A 27,506-nucleotide genomic window follows, 5' to 3' on the forward strand; every position below is an offset into this window, starting at 1 on the left:
GTCAGGCTTATAAATTGTGAAATAAATCAATTGTGATTTGAGCTCTGAAAATTAAGCTAATATACTGCCTGGTAAATCCTATTATATAAGGTGACTGAACTTCTGGGCCAGATGCTAGGGTATTTGAAGCGAACAACAAATGATGCTATGGTAACTTGACTTCAAAAAGATCACGTGATGGGTTTTATGTAACAAAAGATGAAATTATTCATGGTTAGTTAAACAGGTGTCCTACCCGGCCATGCTGAATCTACCATCTTGGATTGATTTTTTTTGTAAATTTTAAACAGTAAAGCATTTTTTGGTCATGGTAGAAATGGTGCAATTTTCCTGAACATCTCTAAGGATTGAGGGGAAAATCAGCTGAGGTTCTCGATCATTTGCTTGTTCCAATGATCCTGTTGGAAAATGTAGAAATCGGGTGAATACAATACAGTACCTAGATTTGCTGTGATGCCTTCCATAGTAAACTCGCTTGAGAATGCTTATCAAGCCTTGCATATGAAAATGATCACTTACCTGAGGTATGGAAGAGCTGCCGTCGACTGTCAATGTGTTGCAGCACAAATTTGCAGTGCATTTCAACCGGTGGTGTTAAAGAGTGGGGTGGGGAGGGCACAGAGTTTGCACCTGTAGTTGGATGATTGACCCCTGGATTGAAGTTTTGTTTCTCTGAGAATTGTATAATGGAGATGAATAGAATTAGGCATTTGCATAGTGATGTGAAATTATAGTTGAATCTCTCAGATGTATTACTCAGATGTGTTCCTCGAGCCCCTGCAGTCTGGTTTTCGCCCTGCCCACAGCACAGAGACAGCGCTGGTCACAAACAACATCCTCTCTATGAGAGCTCCTCTGCCTCCTCATCCTCCTGGATCTCTCTGCTGCATTCAACACAGTTGACCATGTCATCCTCCTCCACGGCCTCTCCTCCCTCATTCACCTTAGTGGGACCACATTCGCATGTTTCGAGTCCTACTATGACACACAAATCTACTTTGCCTCCTCCAGTATCGACTCAGGTCCACAGATTATCTATCAGCTTGTCTGGCACACATCAGAGCCTGGATGAGTGTAAACTTCCTGCAGCTGAATGTGGACAAGATAGAAGCCATACTCCTTGGCTCCGTCAACATCTTCACTCCTGCAGATCTGAACTCCTCAGCCTCCCTGGGCTCTCCATCAGACTCAGTAAACCAGTGTGCAATCTGGACTTCTGGTTCAACCCTTAGCTGTCCTTCCTCCCCCACATCTGGTCCCTGACCGGGACCGCCTTCTTCCACCTCTGCCACATTGCCCGCCTCTGACTGCATCTTACCCCGAATGCAGCTGAAACCCTTGTGCATGCGTTTGTCACCTCCCGCCTGGATTATTCCAACGCACTCCTCGCTCGGTCTCCCCAGCTCCAGGAAAACATAAATCGTAAGAATTGTACAGAAATCCTACATTTTAAATTGTGTAATTGTATCACTTAATTTCACTATATTTTAGTTACAATGCAAACTTTAAATGTAAAAATTAAACAATAATACAGCCAGCAACTCTCTGCCCTCCACCCTCCCCAATCCCGACCCCCAGCTCGGGTCCAAAACTCTGTCTGTCCAACGTCTTGGGATATCTTCCTGATGTGAAAGGCGCTGTACAAATGTAATTTTGTTGTTGTTGTAGGTGCTAAACCTTCTAATTATTGCTGAAATGGGATTCTGAATTAAACTATCTGGAAGCAATTTGAACCTTTTATTCGTTGCGTATCCAACATTTGGATCTGAACCTAATATTTGTTTCCCTGTTGAAAACGGAACTCAAAGTTTCTGTGAGGGCAAAGAACTATCTTATAAAGTAGTGACAACCATATTTTCTTTTGTAAATGAATACTTATTTATAATGTAAATGGTTACTTTTAAGTTGCAGGATACAGAACATCTTGTGTAATAAAGTATTTGCAAACTGACGCATTTGGTTATGAATTTGATGTGGTTTGGATGTACTATATTTAAGCAATCACCAATAAGTTTGGCTAATTTCTTTATGCGTAACATTCAGCAAAGTTACAATAAAACCAATAATAATCCTTATTTGGTGTAGTGCAACACAGAATTCATTGTAAAGTGTAATGGCTGTATATTTGTAGGCAGACAATTTGCACACAGCAGTGTTTCACAAACAGCCATTAAGTGAGTGACAAATTTTATTTGGGGAATTGTTGACCAGATTTCCAGAAGAACCTCCCTTCTCTTTCTGAATAGTGCCTGGCTGGCTGCCTACCTGAGTCAGAAGGTTGTTGGTTCATGTTAGGACATGGAATCACATAAACTCACACTCCAAAGCAGGATGAGACATAAAACCAAGATCCCATCTCCTTGTTGAAGTGGATGTTAAAGATCCCATGGCATTATTCGAAAATAAAAGGGAGTTTCGCCTGGTTTCCTGGCCAATACTCCACCAATAAAATTGGTCACTCACTTCAAGGCGGTTTGTGGGACATTGCTGTTTTCAACTGGCTGCTGCGTTTCTCCCACAAAATACATAGTTATTCCACTTTAAGGTATATTCAGTGAAGTTCTTTGAGTCCTGTCAACGATATGATAAGGCACTTTATCAAATGCAAGAATTATTGTTATTTATTGTTATCTTTAACATCCATCTGAAACAGAAGGATGGGACCTCAGTTTTAATGTTTCATCTGAAGGACATCACCTCCCAAAATGCAGTGCACGCAAAGCACTGGATTGGAGTGTCAACGCATAAGCTGCAGCTTCTAAGTCCCTTTGTGGGGGTTGAGCCCTCAACTTTTGACTCAGAGGCAAAAGTGCTAATGTTTGAGCCAAACTGACTCTTTAAAACAGGATTCCGAACTTCTTTTTACTTATCTTTTGAGGAATGTTACTGGCCAGAAGGTTAGATTCTCAGGATGCCTCAGTTTGTCTTCAGCTTAGTTGGAAATACAGATAAATACAGATAAACATGAGGAGTGTATTCTATAATAGTTCACTTCATCAAAGAAGTACAAGTTTAAGTGTGTGTGGGGTGGGGGGATGTTTATCATGAGCTACTTTGCTTTTGGCAAAATCTTCTCCTTGAATACAGGTTTCTATATGGGACGCTACATTGTGAGACTTGACTGATACAGCAAGCTGCTATGGTGCAGCAGCTCAAAAACCTGGGAGCTTACTATCTTGACTAGTTAATTGATAACCCAGGGAAATTAGGCAGAGCAAGAGGAGAAAATAAAGGAGTGCAAACCCTTAAACTTGTGGTCAGCTTTCAATTCAACATTTGTTTCTCAACAGGAGACTGAAGCAATCAATTGAAGATGAAAATCAACTGAAATATATGACTGGGGAGTGGTTCTACAAAGCCAAGTCAAAGAGACACGCAGACACAATCCATGGAGCTGAATTGATTCGAGCATCAATGCGAAAGAAGAAACCCATGACTATTTGTAGGTTCCTTTCATTTTCTGTTTTTAAATTTTTTTTAAATTGGAAAAAGCAATTTATTATTGCTGGGGAAAGTAGCTCATGAGGCCTTGAGTTCACACGGTGGCCATTGTCATTTGTGAATCTGGACATGAATATCAGCAAGCCATTCCACTGTAGAGTGTGATCCCGTCCTCACCCGATTTCCACAATTTTTAAAGCAGAAGTTAGTGGATAGTGAACTACTTCACAGCAGTATACTGGACTACTTCCTGTCCGCTCCCTCCGCTCAGCGGGCTCCAGCCTGCTCCACTCCATCCACCTGGCCCTCCCCACCATCAGCAGCCGGGCCTTCAGCCTCTCTGCCTCCAACCTTTGGAACTCCATCCCGCTGTCCCTTCACCTCACTCCCTTCCTCCCTTGCCTCCTTCAGGGCACTTCTCAAGAACCTCCTCTTCGACCTTGCCTTCAGTAACCCTCCTACCCCTACTATCCCTCTTCTCCACCCCTCCTGATCCCAACCCCCTGCTCTGATCCAAATCTCTGACTGTCCATCACCATGGGATATCCTCCCAACATGAAAGATGCTACAGAAATGTTGTTGTTGTTGTGCTTTAAAGTCAAGCTGGGCTCGTCAAGTCAGTGGTGTGACATTGCTTCCAATCGAGTCTTATATCTCCTAACAGCTAGAATCCTTCTTAACACGGAAGCTGACTACTTTTCCAGTCAGATGACTCAAAGGATAAATATTTTGACCTTAAATAGTGAAGGTATCTATCAGGTTTCTTTTAATTCTTCGCATATCTTTGTTGGTGGTTTCCAATATTCAAATGATGCTGATGAACAACTTTGAATGCTTATCATTTTGGAACTCCATTCCTGTGGTTTGCTGTAAATTTTTTGGCTATTGGCTGAGAGAAGAGGAGTTGACGAATCTGCTGATTGATTATGTGTATTTACGTGACCGTGTTATTAGTGATATTCCTTGTACATTTGGTTTTGTTTCTAGGGAGCAACTTTTTTTTGTTTAAAAAGGCATATGATTTATTTTGTAAAAAGAGAAAGACAATATATTTCTCCTTTCCCATGATTTTCCCATCCTGATGCTGTTAAGTATGAGACTGAATGTTCACTGATAGGCCCCTGCTATTCTGAACTGGGATACAGGATTAGATTTGACACTCAACAGAATGGATGATTGAACCCACATCTTACCACTGACACAACATATTCAAGTCAATTTCCTTTCTCCATTTGCTTGCGTTCTATATTAGTGTGTTGTAGAATCTCTCTCCCCACTGCCCCCCAAACACGTATTTATGTATACACACACACATACTTTAATCTTAGGAATATTGATACTGCTCCAAAATACTGGATCAAAATCCTTCAGCACTTAGAGATGAGAAGAATCCTGCAACACTGGATTTGAACTTACATTTTAAACTTACAGTTTAACACTGGATTTTAAATGCACAGTTCTCTGATTGCTAAATATTCTATCAACTGAGATTTTTATTGCGTTCAAAATAAATTGGCATCAAATGACAAAATGTTTATCCTGACTGCTTGGCATCCTCACCAATTAAGGTCTCTGGCTATCACAGAATTGTGGGCATACCCAACACTGGTCCGTTGTAATCCACCAACACTTTTTCAACTTTGAAATCTCCATTATTTTACGTACAAAGCTATTCAAAAGTAAGGAAGTGGCAATGAAGATCTTGGTTATGGCTCAGCTAATAATATAATAATAATAATAATAATAATCCTTGCATTTGATATAGCGCTTTTTACGTCGGGAGGACGTCCCAAAGCGCTTCACAGAACACACTGTAAAGTGAATTGACTGGATATTTGTGGGCGAATGTGGCAGCCAATTGACCACAGCAATGTCCCACAAACAGTCGTAGATTGAAAATGACCAATTTATTATTGTTTTTGGTTTTTGGAGGGATTATTATTAGATGTGTGGAGTAAGAAAACTTGCCCAAGGTTTCGCCCTGCTGGAATTGAACTCAGGTCTCTCACTTGCAAAGCAAGTGCTCTACCCACTGAGCTACAGGACTCCACTGTGTACCACTTTGGGAGCTGTATTTATATGAAAGCCATATAGAGGTTACAGCACTGAGTGAGGCTATAGGTTTGGTTAGTCCTAGTTTTGAAATAAACTTTTTGACGACCATTTAGGAAAATAAGATGTTCTGTAGTTATTACAGCATTTAACACAAAATATATTAAGTGTAACACGAGTAATTGAATGAAATTTCAATTTTGTGACATTTGTCCTAGTCCCAAGGTCTTTAGAACCCCTACCCCAATTCACCAAGAAGTTTCATTTATATAGAACCCTTCACATGGAATAATGTTTTAAAGTGCTTAATGATGGATGTCAAGCAAGTGAGAGGGGCCTGGGGGAAAGGAGCCCACCATAGACAGAGTTAAAGAGGTAGGTTTTAAAGATGGATAGGGAGGTGTGAGGTAGACAAGTAGAGGGAGTGTCCAGAGGTTATAAATGTAGTAGCTGAATAATTTGCCACCGATGATGGCACACAGGAAAGGTGGAAGATGTGCAACAGGCATAAGTTAGCTGAGTGGAGGGGGCAAGCAGAGCAGTGGGGTTGGAGAAGATGAGAGAGAGGGCAGTGCTAGAGCATTAAGGGATTTATAGTGACCTTTATTCTATCAGTCGGAGCAGGGAGGTAATCTCCTCAGAGAGAGAGAGAGAGAGATGGAAGTATGTGATCTTCATCAGAAAAGATAATTGATGCACATTTTATAATTTGATCAGAAATTGTGAACTAAATGAATGGGAAATGATTTGGTACATTCTGTGCTTATATAAGTGGTAGTTACTTGCCACTATAGCCGTGGATCAGGGATGTGCTTAACTGAGTCCACAATGGTATTCATTGAAGGAATCTTGGATTTCAAGTTGCGTGTGTTGACTTTGACTCNTTTTTTCACAGATGAACGAATCCAGGCCAAAGAATTGAAGGAGAAAACTAAGAGCTTTATGAACAATGTTGGAAACAGTATCTATGCAACCCCTGCACTTTCTGTACTCCTGAAAGAAGAGCGTGAGGAGGAGCTAGAAATGGAGAAATCTCTAGCAAGGTACAAGACAATTTACATTTAATCAACAACAACAACAACTTGCACATGTAGCGTCCTCCACGCAGGTAGTGCTAAGCGATAATACCTTTTACGTTGAGACACATCTCAAAGTGCTTCAAAGAGCTGAATGGTTACTTGACATCATCAACCTCTCCTTGTCCACCTGTTCAGTTCCCACGCCCCTAAAAACAGCCGTCATCACCCCCATCCTGAAAAACCTTCCCTCCTCTACAGCAACAGCTCCATCTCTAACCTCCCATTCCTCTCCAAGGTCCTGGAACGAGTGGTCTGTCAGGACAGCAGTGGTCCTGGAGTTGAGTCCCAGCTCCGTTCCTTTCTCTCTCGCCATTCCCTCTTTGAACCCCTCCAATTCGGCTTCTGCACTGCCCACAGCATGGAAACAGCCCTGGTCAAAGTCACTAATGACATTCTGAACATCTGTGATCAGGGCTCCCTCTGCCTCCTTGTCCTCCTCTCTGCTGCCTTCGACATTGTCGACCACTCCATCTTCACACACTGCCTCTCCTCTTTACTCAATCTTTGCGGACCTGCCCTTGCCTGGTTCGATTCCTATCTCTCTCACCGTCTCCACTTTATTGCCTCTAACGGTTTCTCCTCCAGCCCCCGCACTGTAACGTCTGGCGTCCCCCAGGGCTCTGTCCTTGGCCCTCTCCTCTTTAATATCTACATGCTCCCTCTTGGTGACATCATCTGCAGACATGGGGTCAACTTCCATATGTATGCGGATGACACCCAACTCTATCTTTCTGCCTCCACCCTCAACTCCAGGACCACTGCTGTCCTGACAGACTGACTGTCAGACATCAAGTCCTGGATGAGGGCAAATTTCCTACAGTTGAATGTGAACAAGACTGAGGCCCTCCTGATTGGCTCACGCCAGCGCCTCAGCACCTCAGGCTCTGGCATCATCAACCTCCATGGTTGCACACTACAACTCACCAGTCAGGAACCTGGGTGTCTTGTTCGACCCTCAACTGCTTTTTCTTCCCTACATCCAATCCATGTCCCATTCTGCCTTCCCTCACCTCCGTAACATTGCCCGACTCCACCACTACCTCACCCCTCAGGCTGCTGAAACTCTTGTTCATGCCTTCATTACCTCCAGGCTCGACTATGGAAAAGCCCTGCTTGTCGGTCTTCCCAACTCCTCCCTCCACAGGATGCAGATAATCCAGAACTCTGCAGCCCATGTCCTCTCCCGCATCAAACTCCATGACCCCATCTCCCCCATTTTCGCCCCACTGCATTGGCTCCCTGCCTTCTGAGGATCCAGTTCAAGAACTTGGTCCCTACCTACAAAGCCTTGCTCCACCCTACCCTGTGACCCAACCTCTGGAATTCCATCCCCCAGTCACTCCTCCTCGCCCCCTCCTTAGCCTCTTCAAGCCCCGCCTCAATATCTTCCTCTTCGACCATGCCATTGGTCACCCTTCTTCCCCTCCCCTCCCCCCCCTGACCCCAGCTTGGGTCTGAAATGCTGTATCCTGTCCAGCGCCTTGAGACGTCCTCCCGACGTGAAAGGTGCTATGCAAATGTAATCTTCTTCTTGTTGTTGAACTGGGGATGGGAGCTGAGGGGGTGGGGAGAGTAGAGATGACCGAAAACATGATCAAAGAGGTATGTTCCAGGCGTACCTTGAAAGGGGTAAAGGGAGAGGGAGTTGAAGGGTATAAAAATTTGAAATTTGAGAAATAGATATTTTAGATGGGCTGATTGAGCTGAAAAGCTGTGAATCGCTTAGAGCAGATGAGCTGTACCTGAGAGTAATGAAAGATATTTGTGAAGCATTTTGAGGCACTGAGGAGGTTCCAGCAGGCTGGAAATGAGAAATTATGATTTTCATAATCACCAACAACAAACTGCCTTTGTCATTGGGAGGACATCCAAAAGTGCTGGGCAGTGAAGGGTTTCTCCCCGAGCTGGGGCCTGGAGTTGAGCTGTGGAGGTGTGAAGCTGGGGTGTTGTGGAGGTGGGAAGATGACCTCAGGCACGGTCGAAGAGGAAGGTCTTGAAGGAGGCGAGGTAGATGGGCTCTAAGATGGAGTTCCAGTGGGAGGAGACAGAAATGCTGAATGCCTGACCACCGATGGTGGAGCGGGTCAGACAGGGTACAGTGTCCGCTGAGCGAAGGGAATGGACTATTTGGTAAAGTTTTAGTAGGTTGCAGAGATAGAGAGGAGCAAGATCGTGGAAGGCTTTAAAGGTGAGGCGAGGACCTTGAACTCGATTCTCTGGAGGGTGGGGAGCCAGTGAAGCTCGGCGAGGATGGGAGTGAGCTTGGTATGGAGAAGATATGGAGCTTGGTGTGGGAGAAGATATGAGCTGCAGAGTTCTGAATAATCCGTACCTTACGGAGAAAGAGTTGGGAAGTCCAGCGAACAGGGAATTTGCATAGTAATAGTAGGTGACAGAGCTATGATGACAACTACAGAGTCATTAGTCTGACTACAATTACTGGAAATGGAAATTAATTATCAGATTAACTGTATGAAAATGACTTTATTAATAATAGTGAACATGAGTAAGTGGGATAGATTTGACCAACCTCATAGGGTTGTCTCAGGAACTGGGACCCTTCCTATTAGTCCATTATGGTGCGCACAAGCAATGAGTGAACAATAGAACAATACACTAGAGTGTGATGTTTTTCTGTGTGCAAGTATCTTTATTTAATGCCAGTGGTTAACCACTTGATCGTCAATTCTGGGTACTAGTTTAATTTTAAAAGATCATTATCATTAATATCAATTACCATGGGCCAGGAGACTGTCACATTGGCTAGCAGTATAAATGCATTAATTTAAATGTATCCCATGTTTCTTTTGAAAAAAAATGCAAATTTTCTGTCTTTTAGTGAAGCGTCCAACTTGAACAAAGCAGTGCCTGAACAGCCACGACAGAAACAAAAACATTCCTCGGCATCATCACCAAAGGTATTGTGTGTCGTAATGATGGCTCGGACTGAATGTTATCTTGTAATAATCCCTTGGACTCATTCCGTTCTCCCTGGCCTTTTAATATGTAATATGTAAATATAAAATACATATTTTAGTATGTAAAATAGCTAAGGTTGTTTTGTATTTGCATTTCCACATGATTGGAATACGAGATTATGCCCATACTGACATTTGGGCACAATTCCAGGCAGGGCGAAACCTTGGGCAAGGTTCCTTACTCCACACACCTCCGTCCAAAACAAAAAGCAATAATAAATTGGTCATTTTCAATCCACGACTGTTTGTGGGACACTGCTGTGTGCAATTGGCTGCCGCATTTCGCCCACAAATATACAGTCAATTCGTTTTACAGTCTATTCTGTGAAGCGCTTTGAGATGTCGAGAAGACGTGAAAAGCGCTATATCAAATGTAAGGATTATTATTTATTTGTGTGCTATGCGTGTCATTTTATGCTTTTTGGTTTTGCATGAAAAAATATTTAACTGAGTCATCAAGATTAAATTGTCGCAACAATTATTTTTCAGCAGAGGGAGAATCCATTCAACAAATCTTCACTTCTGGTGGATGATAATCCAAATGGAGGACAGAAGCCATTGTTATCGGCAAGCATACTGCCAGGATCTGAGACTCCTGCAAGGGGTAATTACTGATGTCTCTTCTATCCAATGTTACATGGATTAAAGATCAAAACCATGGTGGTGGGAGGCACCATCTACCATTATTCAACTTACCCCAGTGGTGCTCTATATGATTTCCAATTACATCCAGTGAGGGGTGTTGATGTGCTGGAATGCTATTTTTATTGACATGTGAAACGGCCACAGATCACAAATTCAGATGGTTGACTTAGAGCCATTGATATCTGGCCCTTAAGTACAATTTGGTCTTGTTTACTCGATGTCCATAAATGGTAATTGAGTAGCACGATGAAGCCGTCAAGCCACTGGAGTGAGAGCATTGTGTGCGCCTTTCATTATGGTGAATAATTTCACTCTAATCTTCAGACCAATTTCTCAAATCATACCTGCAATGCTGGAAAGAACTGGCTTTGTTTATTTTGTAACTGCATATTTAGTTCCAGATGATTGAACGTTTTCTTTCATTCATGCCTGGAATGTACCCTTTTGACATATCGTCCAGAGGAGGGGAAAGCATCAGTGAGCCTATGTGCTCTACAATGAGTGTATTTTTTAAAAAAATTCCATTGTGTACTGTAAACTGTGAAATGAAATAGTTTTGCAATTAATAGTTTCAAGAGTATTATATTCTCTTGAAATAAACTGGTTCTTAAGATGGTGCTTTAATAACATAATGGTCCCATAAGAGTTTTTGAATCATTCAGTGGTCTGTCTACCCAAGAGCTATCAAAGGACTATTGGAAGCAGAGCCAGTTTTGGCTTACATCTATAGTCCATCAGATAGGTAGGAACTGAATTGCTCAAAGCCTTGCTTTAAATGTTGTCCAGAGAGGTTTCCAAAGAGTAGTTCTGTATCCATTACTGGTAAAAGAATATTCAAGTCTAGTTGGAGTTTTAGGGATTGGAAAGGCAACAATTGATGAGGGAGTTTGCAATATTTTTCATGTGCATTTGAGCTCATCCCAAAAATTGAACGCTGAACTCGAGGCAGGCTCTGCTGCTACTTCATCAATGCTTTGGCATTTTATTTTGAGAAAACCTACCCATACATTTGTATGGAAGGTACTTGCTCGCCTGAAGTATTTGTCCCTATCATGAATATGATTTGTTGCCTTTTAATATTGGAAACCTTAGATTGCTACTCACTTTCTTTCTAATATATGCGGCTGATAAATAATACATGTGTAGCATTTTCCTGAATTAATGACTATTGTTCTTTTTAATATCAAGCCTAATCTAATTGCTTTGTTGTGCTATTTTCAAAAGGAAGTTCTTTCTTGAGACCTTGGCTACTGAATGCTCCCAGGAGCCCGATTACCTAGTCAACACTGATTCATTGAATAGTCTCTAAAGCGGTCAAAATATTCAGCTGGTTCCAATGATACAATATGCTCAGTTCTTCAGAGCAACTATTTCCTTGTGTAAAGTGTATTTTACAATATTATTCAGCAAATGTCTTCAACTACATTTCTGTATAGTGCAACCCCTTTACAATGTGGTTTGTAGTACAGATTCGATTATAACATGGTTATACTTCAGACCTCATTGATTGTGCAGTTGCACAGCTGGCTGGCTTGTCTCTTGCACCAGGCCAGCCCTTGTATTAAAATATGACTTCCAGGTCATTTGATTGCCACCGACGTCACTTCTTGCTTTGCCTCATGGAGAAGATAGGAAGAGATTTCACCTCAGAGTTGTTCCTTTTTTAGTGTGGGTACAGGCTGACACGCAAACTGGCCAAATATGAACATTTGCAGTGAGATTGGTTACCTCACCTCACTATAGCATGGTTTTGGATTTTATGTATCCCAAGCAACAAGTTATAAGTGGGTGAGGGCTCCACTGTATTTCCAGAGTTATTTTCATACCCCTTTTTGCACTTGATTTCATCTTTTCAGTATGTGAAAGCGTATGTGAAGCTAAGTTTTTTTTTACTGGACATTGTTGAGATTCAAAGTTTGTTTTACTTGACTGAATATCTAGGACTGTATCCTATATAGACCAAACAAACTGATCTGCATTAAGCCTTTTTGAAGGGCACTTCATGGCAAAACTTTAATTTGTAGAGTATTGTATCGTGAGTGAATGGTGCACTGCTAAGTTTCGGTGAGATTAATGTCTCTGTGTTGTATGGTCATGAACAAGTTTTAAATGATTTGTGAAGAAGGTGCCCTTATTAATGACTATCTTGCATCATGGAGAAAAATCCTCTCCCACCTCCCCCACCGAAATTTTAGGCTTTTGATACCTTCCAAGTATTAATGTGTGGATTAGGTTATCTTTAGCAAAATGCAGTGATTTTTGCATGACATGTTATGTTTAATGGAGTCTTGAAATGCTTTAATCCACCCATAAATCCTATGCAGTTCTGATATGATGTCCCAGCACCATGAATCACATAGACGTCCTGCTGATGGAAACTACCTGGAGGAGGTGGTATCAAATGCTGCAGTGAAAACTCAGTGGACAGTGGTAGCAAATTGCACTGAGCTCACTCACCTGTAATACATGAAAGTTCTTGAGCCGTCTGTTAATAACATGAGAATGCTCAACAGGCTTTTTACTATTTACTAAGATAGCCTTGTGATTTGGATTTTTAAAAAACATTTTTTTCAACAATGTGAATCGAGTTGTGATGTGAATCAAGAGATGTAATTGCTCCACTCGCTGTATTGTTGCTGGGGCGGAACAATTTTGCTCCCAGTACAGCAGTATAAATGAACCAAAAGATTAATTGATTATCCTTGCTCTGGTAAATTATCTGCACATTGTGAGCTATCTTGGGCTAAACTGTTTACCTTTGTGTAAATAAACGGGGCCTTGGACAAGCAAATTTGTGCTATGAAATTTTTAGCAAAGGCTCAACATGGCTAGTTGATTAATGATCATTTTCCAGCACCTTTCAGGAAATCTATTGAGTCACATGTTAACCTCCGCAGGGGTGCTGCTTTTGAACACTTAAGCAGGAGCCAAGATGAGCAGATTAAAAACTACTTAACAGAGACCAATGTGATTAGAGTGAACTTGCCTTTGTTAAACATCATAGTTAATTCAATATAACATTTTCACAGCAGATAAAGTAGCAGTCTTCTTGCAAATACAGGAAGTATGCCCTTTAAGTGAGCCCGTGTTTGTGTGGAACTCATGTTTTCCACAAACAGAAAACGTTTATGGGACAATTAGTTTGTGGCTCAATGCCTGTTTGTTTCAGTTCCAACCAGTGATTTGCAGTTTCAAGGCTGCAGATTGCCTTGAGCATGTTTGCCACATGTTTGTACTTGTCCAGTCCTCTGGGTGAGGCGGATGTAAAATAGCTGGCAAGTTGTCCTTTTGCAAAGAGTTTTGCTGTCCATCTACAGAACTGCACGAATTGTCGTGGAGTGTAAGGGACATAAAAGGAGCAAAGAGGTGCATCAAAACTGTTCATGAATGAATCCTTTGAGATGTGATCTCAAATAGGCTTATGATGAATGTCTGATAATACGCAAGAGGGCAGTAGAGAATGGAAGCATAACGGGAGATAAAGAATGTTAAGAGGGATCATTTTTGAAGAGCGAAATGTTTAAATGTTTCATTCACAAAATACACAGTCAATAGCACTTTACAGTATATCCTGGAAAACATTTTGAGATAGCTCAATGATGTGATAAGGTGCTAAATAATGCAAGGATTATTATTATAATGGAAGAACTGATGGCTAACATAAAGGATAATTAAAGGGGAAAGGCTTTTATGAGTATATTAAAAGTAATGAGGCAATGAAAGAAGGAATGGGACCACTTGGCAGTGAAGGGGCAAGCTTGCAATTGAGGTTTTTTTCTCAAACTGAGAAGAGGAGAATGTTTTTGGAGATAATTATTCAAAGGGAAAGGGTATTTAAATATTAATGCCTTTAAATCCCATTTTAAATGCGATCTTAAATCCTACCTCTTCAACCACGCATATGGTCACATTCCCCTCCCGCTTCTCCCTTGCTCAGTGACCAGTCCTGCACTCCAAAGTGCTCTGAAATCTTATCCTACGTGAAAGACACTATATAAAGGTAAGTTATTGTTTTAGTAAAATAAAACACTGCTTGTTATTGTAGTATTTGTAACTTTAGCAATGGCATTAAGGGAAGTCATAGTCGAAAAATGACCAAACCGATAACCATATTCCAGCCACTCCCTTCTCTCAGAGAACACTGACCTACTTCATATCCCTTCCAGTATCCACCCACCAATATCGTCTGGCTTTCAGCCATTCTGATCTCTGGAGTTCCTCTGACTCGCTAGTTCTTCCTAAATTCTCTTTTGGATCCCCTAGTGACTATTTTATATTTTTGTCCCCTGATTATGGACTCCCCAAACAGTGGAAATATTTTTTGATGTTAACCTTATCAAAGCCTTTTACAATTTTAAACACTTCTATTAGGTTTCCCCATAAACATCTCTTCTCTAATGAAAAAAGGCCCAACCTGTCCAGTCTATCCTGATAGCAGTAATCTGCCAGCCCTGGTATCATCCTCATAAACCTTCGCTGTACTCTTTCTATCACTGCTATATCCTTTTATAATGTCGAGACCAGAATTGGGCACAATACTCCAAATGTAGTCTAACCAATGTTTTGTATAAATTCAATATCCTTTGTTCAAGGGATGGAATACCTGTTTCAAAATACAACTCTGATCATGCTTTTGGTCATCTTTCCCCATCCCACCCTCTTCGGCTCTCACCCCCAGTTTGGTTACCCAGTCAACATCATTGAGCACTCTGAGGCGTTCTCCTGATATGAAAGGGACTATATAAATTATATTGTGTTAGACCAGGTATGGAACAATGAGGGACTCGGGGAAGAAATATTGAAAGTTCTGGCCATAGGTTTCCAAACATCTTTGGAAACAAATATTGTATCAGAGAACCAGAGCCTAATGTAACACACCTGTTCCAAAAAGGGGAGAGGGATAAAGTGAAGAATTATGGGCTACTTAATCTCAAGTGTTGTATTTTCGCCCATCAAATACAGTCACACTACAACAACAACAGCAACAAGATTTCATTTACAGAGCGCCTTTCACATCGGGAGGATGTCCCAAGGCGCTGGACAGTTGGGTCGGGACCCGAGCAGGGGGGGAAATGGTCAGGGGTAGGGAAGGGAGGGAGCGAGGAGAGGGTAGAGAGTCGAGAGGGGAGCTGAAGGCACGGTCGAAGAGAAACTACTTTCCCCTATGACGGTGTCTCAACAACGTAAGGCACTACATTTTAAGCATTACAACCTTAGGAGAGCGCAGAGTATGCGTGTACAATTCATTTGGAGCGGGGATGCGTCTGAGATCTGTGCACACATGTGCCAGTCTCTCTCAAAGTTAATGCGGGAAATTCAAACTGTTCTTGTGGATGTGCACACACAGACCAATCACCTCCCACGTTCACAGGTAAGGGTTTTTCCCCGTCCCTGATTCAATTTTGGAAACATTGGGAGGTATGAAGAGGTATAGTTGAATTTCCATACCCGTGACTTCTTTCAACGTTTCCTCATCATACTTCCCAAAAAATGGAATGCCAAATCTGCAGCCCTAATTATCACCAAAAGAAAAAAAAGGGAGGTTATGTTTATTTTAAAATGCATAGAAGATATTTTATAGAATTGACTGCGTTCATGACCACATTTAAAGCGATTATTGAATATTTACTTTTGAAAAATAATTTTTTAAACTATTGGTTTATTCTTAATTGTTTCGCGCCAGCCTCCTTCACCCTCCCAACCTTATTTAAACTAATCCCTGCCATTGACGCATCATTTATTTACTTTTGTAAACAATATCTTCTAATCCTTTTTTTCAGTACCACAAGACAATTTTTGTTTTCTATTTTATTCTTTTCTTCATGGAACTCCAGACTATTGTGGTTTTGTGATCCCTGTCAGGAAATGTGAACTCTTTCACATACAGATCATGGGTCGTGTGTGTGAAGATTGGCTGAGAATCTAATGTTTGGCATTCTTGACATTTTTATTGAAGTGGGTGTGTACTGCTCAGGTTCTTGGAAGAAAACCAAGTGTAGGAAGGTTACGTTTAAGACAAAACACTCACTTGAGTGACAGAATGTACTGTGAAGAATACATACAGCTCCTGTCAGAAAATCCTGTTTTGCTTTTCCGTTCCCTTTTGCTGGTTGGGAAATGCTTAATAGTTCGTTCCAGGCTTAGAAGTTTCTCCGCATGAAGCTTCCTCCTGATTAATATTTAGTGCTGACCTGGATCCTGGTTACATTTTATCAGGAAGGAGATAGACAAATTAAAATGTATGCATGTACTATCAGACACAGTAAAACTCACATAAGTCTTATCTTCATAAATCGTACAATCGCCTTCAGGGTGGTCCAACTTTTTAGCTGCTGAGGGCCGGATGCCCTTTTTGAGAAATGTCTGTGGGCCGCATAAGTAATATTTGTGTTTTCCTTCCAGAAACATAATATAAATGTTTACAAGTTATGGAGGGAGCAGGCGATCCAGATTAAATGGAGCGGGGGGGGGAATGTGGTCTGCAGGCCTATGTTGGACCACCCTGTCCCAAGTCGTACTTTCACACGAGTCCCATTCAGTTTCCTATCAAAACCACTTAGATTTCTTTGCACTACTCACATTACTCACCTCCTAATTCGTAACCCCACTCCCCTACCCTCCATTACTCCCGTGCTTCCTGGCTGCATTCAATTGCGCGGAAGGAATGTGCTGACCCATTCTCGCATGCGCACTTCTTACTGGCCATCTGCACTGAATCGTGGGAATGTAGTTTTGATCCATCGATGCATGCGCAGAAGAACTTCATAACTAAGTAGGAATAGGAGAGAGATCCAATGTGACTGTTCAGACCCGATATGGTGAGGAGCTGCTGAACATCTAAGCCGTGACTGCAAGTCTTGTAGCTCAGTGGTCAGAGCACTCGCCTCTCAAGCGAGAGATCTGGGTTTGATTCCTGGCAGTGCGAAGCTTTGGGCAAGTTTCCTTACTCCACACGCCTAATAATAATAATAATCCTTCAAGAAAAAAAAACAATAATACATCGGTCACTTCAATCCACGACTGTTTGTGGAACATTGCTGTGCGCAGTGACTGAAATTCAGAAATCACTTTTTTGTGGCAACCCTTGTCATCATCAGGAGAAAGCTTATTTGCTAGCCCAGGAAAGCCTTTTCTTCACTCGGTCATGGCTGGAAAATAAATATTCAAGAGACACGAGTTGTTCCAGGGGTTACTCTTTTTGCAATAAAAGAATCATCGCTTCAAAAAGGAAATGGCCACCACCTAAATCTTTAACATCTCAGCAGGTAGAGAAACTTTTTAACATCACAGCAGGTGGAGAGGAGTGTGCTGTCCCCTAGTGGTGAGGTGTTAACCATCACCAATCTATCACAAATTCTGGCCATCATTATCATTGGTAACATGGAACACTTACAAATTGACCACTTTACATAAAATTATATAGGATAAATTAGCGGTTTCATAACTTGTTTGAAGTTCTACCAAATGGGTTATCAAGTGTCATTAATTTTACATTTTGCTTCATTTTCTGTGGTGTTGTATCAAAATAAAACAACTTGACTTATATAGTGCACTCCATGCAGGGTAGTGTCTCAGAGTGATCAACAGTGGTGGAGCCTGACTCCAAGCCGAGTGGGGGGAGGTGGCTGTAAGCACAGTCGAAAAGGGGAGAGAGAGGGCAAGGCGGAGAGATTGAGGAAGAGTGTTCCAGAGTTTTAGGGCATAGTGGCTGAAAACGTGACCTCCAATGGTGGGGTGGAGGGTGCGAGGGACAAGTAGGAGGCTGGTGCCAGTCAAGCGGAGGCGTTGGGTGGTGAATTGGAGAGTGAGGAGATCGGAGAGGTAGGGAGGTGCCAGTGAGTGAATGTATTTGAACATGAGTGTGAGGATCTTGAAGTCAATCCTTTCAGTGATGGGGAGCCAATGGTGCCTGGCCAGGACTGGTGAGATTGGAGTACGGGGTTTGGTCTGGGTCAGTATGTGAATGGCAGAATTCTGAATGATCTGGATTTCTTGAATAGTGGAGCTGGGGAGACTGGCGAGGAGTGCGTTTGAGTAATCCAAGCGGGAAGTGACAAATGCATGCACGAGGGTTTCGGCTGCATTTGGGGTAAGGTATGGTCGGAGGCGGGCAATGTGGTGGAGGTGGAAGAAGGTGGTCCTGGTCAGGGACTGGATGTGGGAGAAGAAAGACACCTGGGGATAGAACTGGATGCCTAGATGCACACTGGTTCGGTGAGTCTGAGGGAAAGCCCAGGGAGGTTGAGGAGTTCAGATACACAGGAGTGAAGACGTTGATGGGAACCGAGGAGTATGGTTTGAGTCTTGTCCACATTCAGTTACATAAGAATTGTGAGACGAAAAAAGACCAAGCTCTACCTAATTCAACTTCTATCGTGCTGGTAGTCGCAATGATGGGGATGTTTATAGCAATTAATTCTGCATGGATCATGACAAGGGTTGTTTTCTTCTGTTATTGATTTATTTTGTCAAACAGAATGTAGAGGTTGTGTCAATATAGCTGCTAAATATTTTATTTAACATTGTCATTCTAGTGGTATGTTTGATAATTCTCACATTGAATATGCCTGAGCAACATTCTCAATGACAAATGAAATCTGGTTAACAGCAAAGGACTTTGAGATTGTGTTCAACTGTTGGTTTGCAAGTTACCAACTAGTCTGACTTATTAGTTTACATATTGAGTGTACTGTTAAATTAACTCCATCTTCTATATTGGATTATGTTCACTTCCATTGATGTTCAATTTAGCATGACTAATCACTTATTTTTTTAAAAAAAAATTCAGGTTGTAGAAAGTAAAATTATGCCTTTATGAAACTTTAAAACTGTCTTAGAAAATATCCCTTTATTCTGTTGAATGATGTTTACAATATGAACATTTTTTTATATAATGTTGCCCCTTGACTGAACATGTGTTTTATCCTTGCTCTTGTATACCCTTGTTTTTTTCCAGAGTGGTTATCTCAACAAAAGGATGTTTCCAGGTTACATTTACCCTCAAATGAATTTCTTGAAAGTAAGTCACAATTACCTGCAAAGGCTTCTAGTGAATCAGAAATGCAACCAGTTCCCAAACCAAGAACAGTTTATTATAATTGTGAGGTCATTCCTCATAGTAACCACAATAACACTACTCCCTCTCCCAAGAATGAGACTGATGTTAACAACAGTCCTACAATCCGTAAAAGTATCCTGAAGGGAAGCCAGAGTTCAAGCTTCAATGATTCTGAAAGTCCACCTGTCAGTGTTCAGGATTCTAAAGGCAAGATCCAAGCTTCTCCCAAAACCAGTCCAGTGGTATCAGCAGATCTGAATCAATCATTGAAGGAAGAAGAATCACTTGAACTCTACACGCTTGAAAAGTCAAAGCAAGTCAGGTTCTCAACAAATGTGGATGAAAGGAGGATTTCTGAGACACTGGAGCCCTTTGATTTGAAGGAAATGTATGGAATGGGGGAAGATGCTCTTCTCGACAAAGATCTTCTAGAAGCTGATGATGTAGGGGAAGAAGTAGAAGAAGAAAAAGATGAAGAATATGAAGCTAGCATGGACAATGCAATTAAATATATTGAGGAAAATGACAGACTTGATAAGCCCAGGATACTTTCACATGCAGATTTGTCTTCTCCCTTACAAATATACCCAAACCAAGATAAAGATGGTATTGTGTCCACCTCAGACTTGCAGTTCATTCCAGTAACACTAGATTCAAATCAATCAGAATGGAAAGAAATTGGCGCATTGTATAGTTTACCAGGGTACGATTCCAGTAGGTTAACAAACCAAGTGTGTGATTTGGACACAGGTGAGATACTGAGCGAGAAAGATGCCAGCAAAAGAACTGATCCGGCCTTTGATTCGCCTTCCACTTTTGGTAAGATGGATATAAACATTCAACATTCAACCCACAAAATCTTACCAATCAACATTTTTTTCAATCATTCTCTTATCTTGGTGGTATGATTACACATTACTATAGAAAGTAAAAGTGCAATTAACTACTTTAATCTTATTGATCTTGTTCATAATCTTTTAGCAAATTCATGCTATTACAATGTTGTTGAGCGCAATTGTACTTAATTTAAAAAGCATTTGACATTTCTGTTCTTGATTTTTTTTGTGGGGGGTGGGGGGAAATCCTCTTGCCTATTTCCTCCCCTCCCCTCTTTACCTGATAGCCTTCAACTTCTTCAATGGGGATTTGCCATTGCATGCCCTCCTATATCTCGCCCAATTGACCATTATTCAGACAAGAGTTAACTTGTCTTAAATTGACATCCACATATTCACCTCCAGTGAGAGTTGCTTGTTTCCCCTCCTTAATATGGGGCACTGAGGCCAATTGGAACATCATTACTGCCAGCAGATCAGTTAACTGGGAGTCAAACTTGGGATTTTCCTGGTTTGTACAGTTCAATTATAATAATAAATAATCCTTGCATAGCGCTTTTTACATCTTCTGGAGATCTCAAAGTGCTTCACAGAATATGCTGTAAAGTGAATTGGCTATATTTGTGGGCGAAACGCGGCAGCCAATTGCGCACAGCAGTGTCCCACAAACAGTCGTGGATTGAAGTGACCATTTTTTTTTATGCTTGAGGGATTATTATCAGGCGTGTGGAGTAAGGAAACTTGCCCAAGGTTTTGCCCTGCCGGGAATTGAACCCAGGTCTCTCGCTTGCAAGGCGAGTGCTCTAACCACTGAGCTACAGGACTACTAGGCTTTATAAATAGGGGCATAGAGTATAAGAGTCAGGAGGTTATGATTAACCTATATAAAACACTGGTTAGGCCTCAGTTAGAATACTGCACCCAGTTCTGGGCACCACACTATAGGAAGGATGTTAAGGCATTGGAAAGGGTGCAAAGGAGATTTACGAGGATGGTACCAGGAATGAGGGACCTTGATTATGAGGAAAGGTGAGAGAGGCTGGGATTATTATCATTGGAGCAGAGAAGGTTACGAGGAGACCTAATAGAGGTCTTCAAATTCATGAGGGATTTGATAGGTTAGAAAGGGAAAAACTGTTTCCATTGGTGGGTGTGTTGGTGACTCGAAGTCACAGATTCAAAATAGTCTCCAAAAGAAGCAGAGGGGAGGTGAGAAGAAATGTTTTCATGCAGCGAGTTGTTCGAATCTGGAACGCATTGCCTGAAAGGGTGGTGGAGGCCGATTCGATAACTACTTTTAAAAACGCAGTGGACGGGTATTTGAGGAGGACGGGTTTGCAGCATTATGGGGAAAAGGCTGGGGAGTGGGACGGACATTAATTGCTCTATTCAAAGAGCCGGCACAAACTCGATGGGCCGAATGGCCTCTTTTTGTGCTGTATGATTCTATGATTCTATGATTCTATGATTCAATTATGGCAACATCTACAATACAGATTGTGTGAAACCTGAAGGAAGACGATATGTGGGTTATGATTAATAAGAAAGTGTGGATGTTGGAAATATAAAATAAAAATTAAAAGGCTCGAAGTGCCTAGCAGGTCAACAAGAATCTGAAAGAAAAGCTTGTGGGTGTGACACCGGCAGAATCAGAATTTCCAGTATTTTCTGCAGAAATTTAAGCTGCGATTTGGGCAATAAAGTAAATAAAAATAATAACAATAATCCTTGCATTGATAAAGCGCCTTATCACGTTGTCGAGACGTCTCAAGGCGCTTTACAGAATATACTGTAAAATGAATTGACTGTATATTTTGTGGGCGAAACCCAGCAGCCAATTGCGTACAGCAGTGTCCCACAAACAGTCGTGGATTGAAGTGACCAATTTATTACCTTCAACATGGTAACCAACTTCATGAAATTGTGTTTCACAATCTTTGCTGCGCTGTTAAATTGTCAGTTGTGCACCAAATATCAATTTGAAATGTGGCCCATTGCCCTCCTCAGACAAAGAATAGCTTTTCTTTAATTTACTAACCATCACTGTGGAAGTGTCTCCTTGTACTAAATGGTAATTGTTGCCAAATGGGCAAACCAAATTCTATACCCACTCTAAATAACCTTTTATAAGGTGAATTGCACCATTGCAAGTAAATTGATAGAAACTTATTAATAAGTTCATTTTCTGTAACATTTATGAAGAAAACCTCAATGAGGCAATCGTGTTTCATAAGCCCAAAGAGACGCTACAATACGTGAAAGCTTTTACATTTTTGATCCAACTGAATTCCTTCAGTAATTGCATTTATTTCTTTTTCTCATTGCTTTCCATTAACCACTTCATAATAATGCTAAATGTATTGAGACTGTCTTTATTTTGTGTCACGTTTTGCTGCTTTATCAGCACAACTGTGAATTATTCGCAAAAGAGTTGGTAGGACGTGTATTTGGACTAAAATTACTATGGGTGAAATGGACCAATAAATTACTCCTTAGTAGGATTAGGATTTATAAATAGTATTTAGTAGAACTGATAAATTACTCTTTAATTAAAATTGCTTGAGAATTGACTAAATTATTACAATGTGATAGATTAGTTTGTCAGTCTTGTAACTTTGGATTTGTAAAATTGGCATTCTATTACTCTTAACCCTAAACCTGTTCATTAAACCTCGCCTTTATATATTATATATAAAAATAAATGCAAGTATTGATTACTACATATTTGAACACATAGGGATTTATAAACATTTGTGAAACTTATCATTCCACTCTAAGTATATTATTTTGTTAACAATCCTAAAAACTCTCTTTGTATTTGACTGGCTGATCAAGTTAGAATTTTAATCAATTGTGTTGAAAGTTTCTAATTGATTGGTATTCAGTTTCTATTTAAACTTCCTTTTTGGGAAGGGTTGATCTTGTAATCTATTTTAACAAAATACAATGCTAGTTGTGGTTATGTAATGTCAAAACTATTCTACACTGGACATAGCTTTTTTAAAAAATGTTGAGCCAATATTTTGTGGTCAATGCAAATAAATCATGAGAACCCCACCACTTAAAACTCATCTGCTGGTCTTTCACAGAATAATGTTGATGCTAACTTTACTCCCATTTATTTTATTCCAGGTAAGCAGATACTTCATTATGAGATTGAATCCCCTCAGGTGTCTGATCTACAGCCTACAGAAGTATTTCAAGGTAAGCGTGTTAGTTTTGGGGAAACTATCCTCATCACTACGCCAAAAGAACAAAGGCATAAAGGGCATTCAACACAGTCCCAAATGGATGATAAATATGCTGCTGACCAGATAAATGCAACTGATCAATCAATATCAAAGGTCCTAGATTGGTTCACCAGAAGTGAAGAAGTGCCTTCTTTTGATATGGGGTTGGAAGAAACGAAGACAACACTGGACCCATTTCTAGAGATCCACCCCAAAGCTGTGACGACATTGCATGCTGAGCCAGATGCTGAAAGTCAAACCAGTGAAACTAATGCGTTTGCGCCAAAACACCAAGTGTTGCCATCTGCCAGCACAGAAATCCAAGATCAATACAACCAAAAAATCAATGCACAGAAATTTCAAGCTCCGATCAAAAGCCTTGATATACCTGGCATTGTAGGTGAACCATTGTTAGAGGAAAGAAAGCAAAACGAGGATTTGGAAAATGCTAGTCCAGTGTCCAAGAATGCTGCAAAACATGTTGACACTGAACAACAGCATATTGAATTTGAGCAAGATAAGAAACAAGAACAACCAGATCTACCAACGTCAGCATCCTATGGCGGAAAAGAGATAACTGAGCTAAATGCTGTTATAATTGGACAGCAGTCAGAAGATACTCAATCAATTTCCCCACATGGTGACAATTTACTTGCTGCTGCCAGTGTAAAAGCTGTAGAGGATTCCACAGTAGGTCTTCCTGCATTGTTGGATAATTCTTATTTAAAGAATACTGAAGGCTTTGACACTAAAGAGAGTCCAGAAGCTATTGAAGAAATCCAAGATGATAAGTTTACTAAAATGATGATTGACAAATTGCCGCACTTGAAAGAAAGCACTATGAAAGGTAAAGGCAATGTGTCAGACAATGAAGTGTTACAGGAGGATAATGAAGGAAATAGTATTTTCGCAAAAAATAAAGAACAGAATTCCAAACCCAGCTCTTCCAGAGAACCCTATATAGATACTCAGAGAAATATGGATGTGAATCCATCAAAAACTCTGGACCCTCAACTGGGATTGGATGTGAGAAAGCTTGAGGAACAAGGGATACTGGAGATTAAAGACAAAAACACTATCCCGAAGAGGGAAAGTAGTGAACCAAATATTGGCATTTATGAGCCAATATATGAGACCACTAAGCCTTTACCAGACATTGGTATCAAAGGTGTTATGAAGGATAGAGACATCATGCTTCAGCAACTTTCTCCAGAAAAAAAGATTCCAAACCAAGAGAATAAATTATCTGCGGTGGATAAAGAAATTAACCCAAAAGTGACTGATCTCCCTTCTCCAAATATGAACATGAGAATAATGCAGATACCAGATTTGGACCTGAAGGAAACCAAAAAAGATCCATTTGATGATGAAGCTATCCAACAAAATACAGAGACAGTCTGGGGAAAAGAAGAGCAAGGATTGAAATTAGATGTTAGCCCATTGCACAACCGTGAAATGGCATTATCAATAACCAGAGCTCTCGATGAATGTGAAACAAATCAATCCAATGCAGAGAAAAATGTGCCTGAAACCAATATTTCACAGAGAAAATATGATTGTAATGTTCCAGAGTTGGATGAAACATCCAACAAGAAAGTGAAGAATGAAAATGATGCTAAAAATGAAAAGCCTTTCACAATTCTTTCAATGAAGAAAAGAAAATGTGAAGTATATGATGGTCCCCCTTTCAGCCGTGAACAGTTTACAAGCCTTAAAAATTTTGGGAAACAGAAAGACATGACGAGGATCAAACTGAGTCCCCACATGCAACAAGTGATCCGTATCTAATTGTCACAAAGCCAGCAGCAAAATCAGAGTCCCACAGGCCACCCCAAACAGAACATTTGGCTACAAAGAAACCAATTCCAACTTTATCATCTACCTTGGAGATGCCTGGAAAACTCTGGGAAATTGAAGGTTCAAAAGCTCAGCTAAATTGTGGACCAACTATCCAGGAAAGAATGCAAGAGATATTTGAACAAGCACAGTCTCCAACTGAGGAGAAGAAATGGTTAAACCCCAAATCTTTTCCTAAAGTTCTCCCTACAGAACTTGAAGGGGTACAAAAAAGCAAAAAGAAAGTAATTAAGCCTTCAAGTGATGATATCCAGGATTGTATTGCAGAGGTAGTGGAAGGAGCCCCAGGAAAAACAATTAACCAAACAAAGTTGAAGGGACTGAACTCTTTGAATATTGGATTAGAGAAATCGCTTCAAGAGGAAACTGATGAAAGTGAAGCACAATCTGGTGAGAAACCAGAAATGTACAATTCACGGCCAGAGAACCCGGCTTTCGTGCTCAGTAAAGAGTCACCTCCCAGAAAAACTGATTCAGAATTTTTATCGGATGATAGATACTTTACAATAAAGCAAAGTGAGTTAAATTCTACAAGTGAAATCCAAAATACTGAACCATTCACTTTGCTTGCAGCAAGTTCCCCAGTTGAAGAGGAAGACCCCATCCCAGAGAAGAAAGTGTACGATGCTGAGTTATTAGACAACAGCATCCAGAGAATTCGGGAGCCAGTTGATGTCTCTTGTCGGGATGCAAAATTGCCAATCAGGCAAAATTCTTCCAGTGAAATCAGCAATAATGAAGAAAATCTCACTTTGTTTGCAGGACATACTCCAGTTACAGAGGAAAATGACATCCCAAAGAAGAGAGTGACCAGTGTTGAGCCATTAGATAGCAGGATCCAACGTAATCTGAATCCAACAGACCTGTCTCATCAGGAAAAGAAAATATCACCCAACACAAGTGATAACAATTCTGAGTATGATGAGGAAGAAATGGCAATGGATGTGGATAAGAAAGGCCTTGAACTGCAAGATACGTTTCAGGCTGGGCTGAATCTTCCATCTGGAGTTAGAAAGACGAGTACCTTCAAGGAAAGTGACCTTGACTCTTTGAGAAAACCCTCAGAAGTGATGGAGTCCATAATGCCTTATTACTCTTTACAAGAGGAATTACCTAAAGCCACACTTCCAACTGATTCAGGAAGAGGTGACCAGTCAAGTTCAGAAACCTGGAAAAATTCTCCCAGTGAGCATCAGTATTTCATTTAACTTTACTGCTTGTATTGGGATGGTGTGTTTCCTTCCTTGGTTTCTTCAAACCACTTTTAAAAATGATGGCGTTTTCTATCAATGTATGGGGTTGACCATGTACGATTCTGTGTCCTTCCACCAATCAGTATCTGATTTGTATAGATGCTGGGTTTGAACAATGCTTGCTTTTTATAGCAGTAATATCTTCAGTACAACTTAATGTTTTAACCCTGTCTCTATAAATGCGACCAATCAAGGTTTCTTGTTGATTTTTTATGCAATTCCAGAAACTCATTTCATACTGATGTGAGTGTGCCATATCTATAATACCAGTAGCTAAAATTGTAATGTTTCTGAAAAAGTTGCAATTTATACAGTTGTTACAATCTTATTGCTGTATTGTATTACAGATTTAGAGATAGAATGCTTTCTTTAACAACCCATATGTGTGAGAAATAGGCCTGTTCTACTAATACCTGTGTAATGTTTTCATCACATTGGTGGCTGATGTTCCAGCTTCTGCTGTTATTTTCACAACTACATATGAAAAAGATTAGACTTCAAAATAGTACCTTAAAAATTCTAGGATAGAAAATTCTATTGCCATCTATTTCCACATAGAATTCTACAACACAGAAGGAGGCCATTCAGCCCTTCATGCCTGTGCCAGCACTTTGAAAGAGCTACCAACTAGACCCACTCCCCCGCTCTTACCCCATAGCCTGGGCCAATAGAGAAGTGCAGCTGCAAGTTTTCCACGGAATCCGCTACACCCCCCCCCCCTCCGCTACACACACCCTCTCCGCTACACACACCCCCCTCTGCTACACTCACCCCCTCTGCTACACACAATTCTCCACCACAAATAAACCCCTGCAACAAATCTGTACACACAGTTTGCTTGGGGCTCCGGGCCTCTATGCGCTGCTGCTGGCTGTTTACTTGATGGCACTACTGTGGCTCTGGGCACACATGCACGTAAGTCGCGAGTGGGAAATGGGTTTTGCTCAACCCGAGGATCTGCTGTTCAGATGATCTGTGTGTGTTTGTGAGTGTCTCTGTGTCTCTGAGTGTGTCTCTCTGTGTCTGTGAGTGGTGGGGTGGTCCCCGAGAGGCCGGAGGTGGTGAATTCCTGGAGCC

At 41.0% G+C, this 27,506-nt stretch overlaps 1 protein-coding gene and 1 non-coding gene across 12 annotated transcripts in view; one reads left to right on the top strand and one right to left on the bottom strand.

Moving 5' to 3' along the window:
- Positions 1 to 27,506, top strand: part of sytl2a (synaptotagmin-like 2a) — an 80,759-nt gene that overhangs the window by 31,622 nt on the left and 21,631 nt on the right. For 4 of the 11 annotated variants that reach the window (XM_007902447.2, XM_042333924.1, XM_042333926.1 and 1 more), the window contains exons 4-10: positions 3,291 to 3,442; positions 6,389 to 6,536; positions 9,412 to 9,490; positions 10,040 to 10,154; positions 19,152 to 20,072; positions 23,222 to 23,293; positions 25,939 to 26,361. In XM_007902447.2, the coding sequence (XP_007900638.1) occupies positions 3,291 to 3,442; positions 6,389 to 6,536; positions 9,412 to 9,490; positions 10,040 to 10,154; positions 19,152 to 20,072; positions 23,222 to 23,293; positions 25,939 to 26,361 (1,910 nt within the window). Of the gene's footprint in view, positions 1 to 3,290; positions 3,443 to 6,388; positions 6,537 to 9,411; positions 9,491 to 10,039; positions 10,155 to 19,151; positions 20,073 to 23,221; positions 25,693 to 25,938; positions 26,362 to 27,506 lie in introns of those variants that run through there. The other 7 variants (XM_042333922.1, XM_042333923.1, XM_007902454.2 and 4 more) reach the window with 5 other exon arrangements.
- trnaa-ugc lies at positions 20,843 to 20,914 on the bottom strand. Its single transcript has one exon. It is a non-coding gene; the product is annotated as a tRNA-Ala (tRNA).

This window comes from Callorhinchus milii, unplaced genomic scaffold (assembly GCF_018977255.1).
Source record: "Callorhinchus milii isolate IMCB2004 unplaced genomic scaffold, IMCB_Cmil_1.0 Scaffold4, whole genome shotgun sequence".
Lineage (NCBI taxonomy): Eukaryota > Metazoa > Chordata > Chondrichthyes > Chimaeriformes > Callorhinchidae > Callorhinchus > Callorhinchus milii.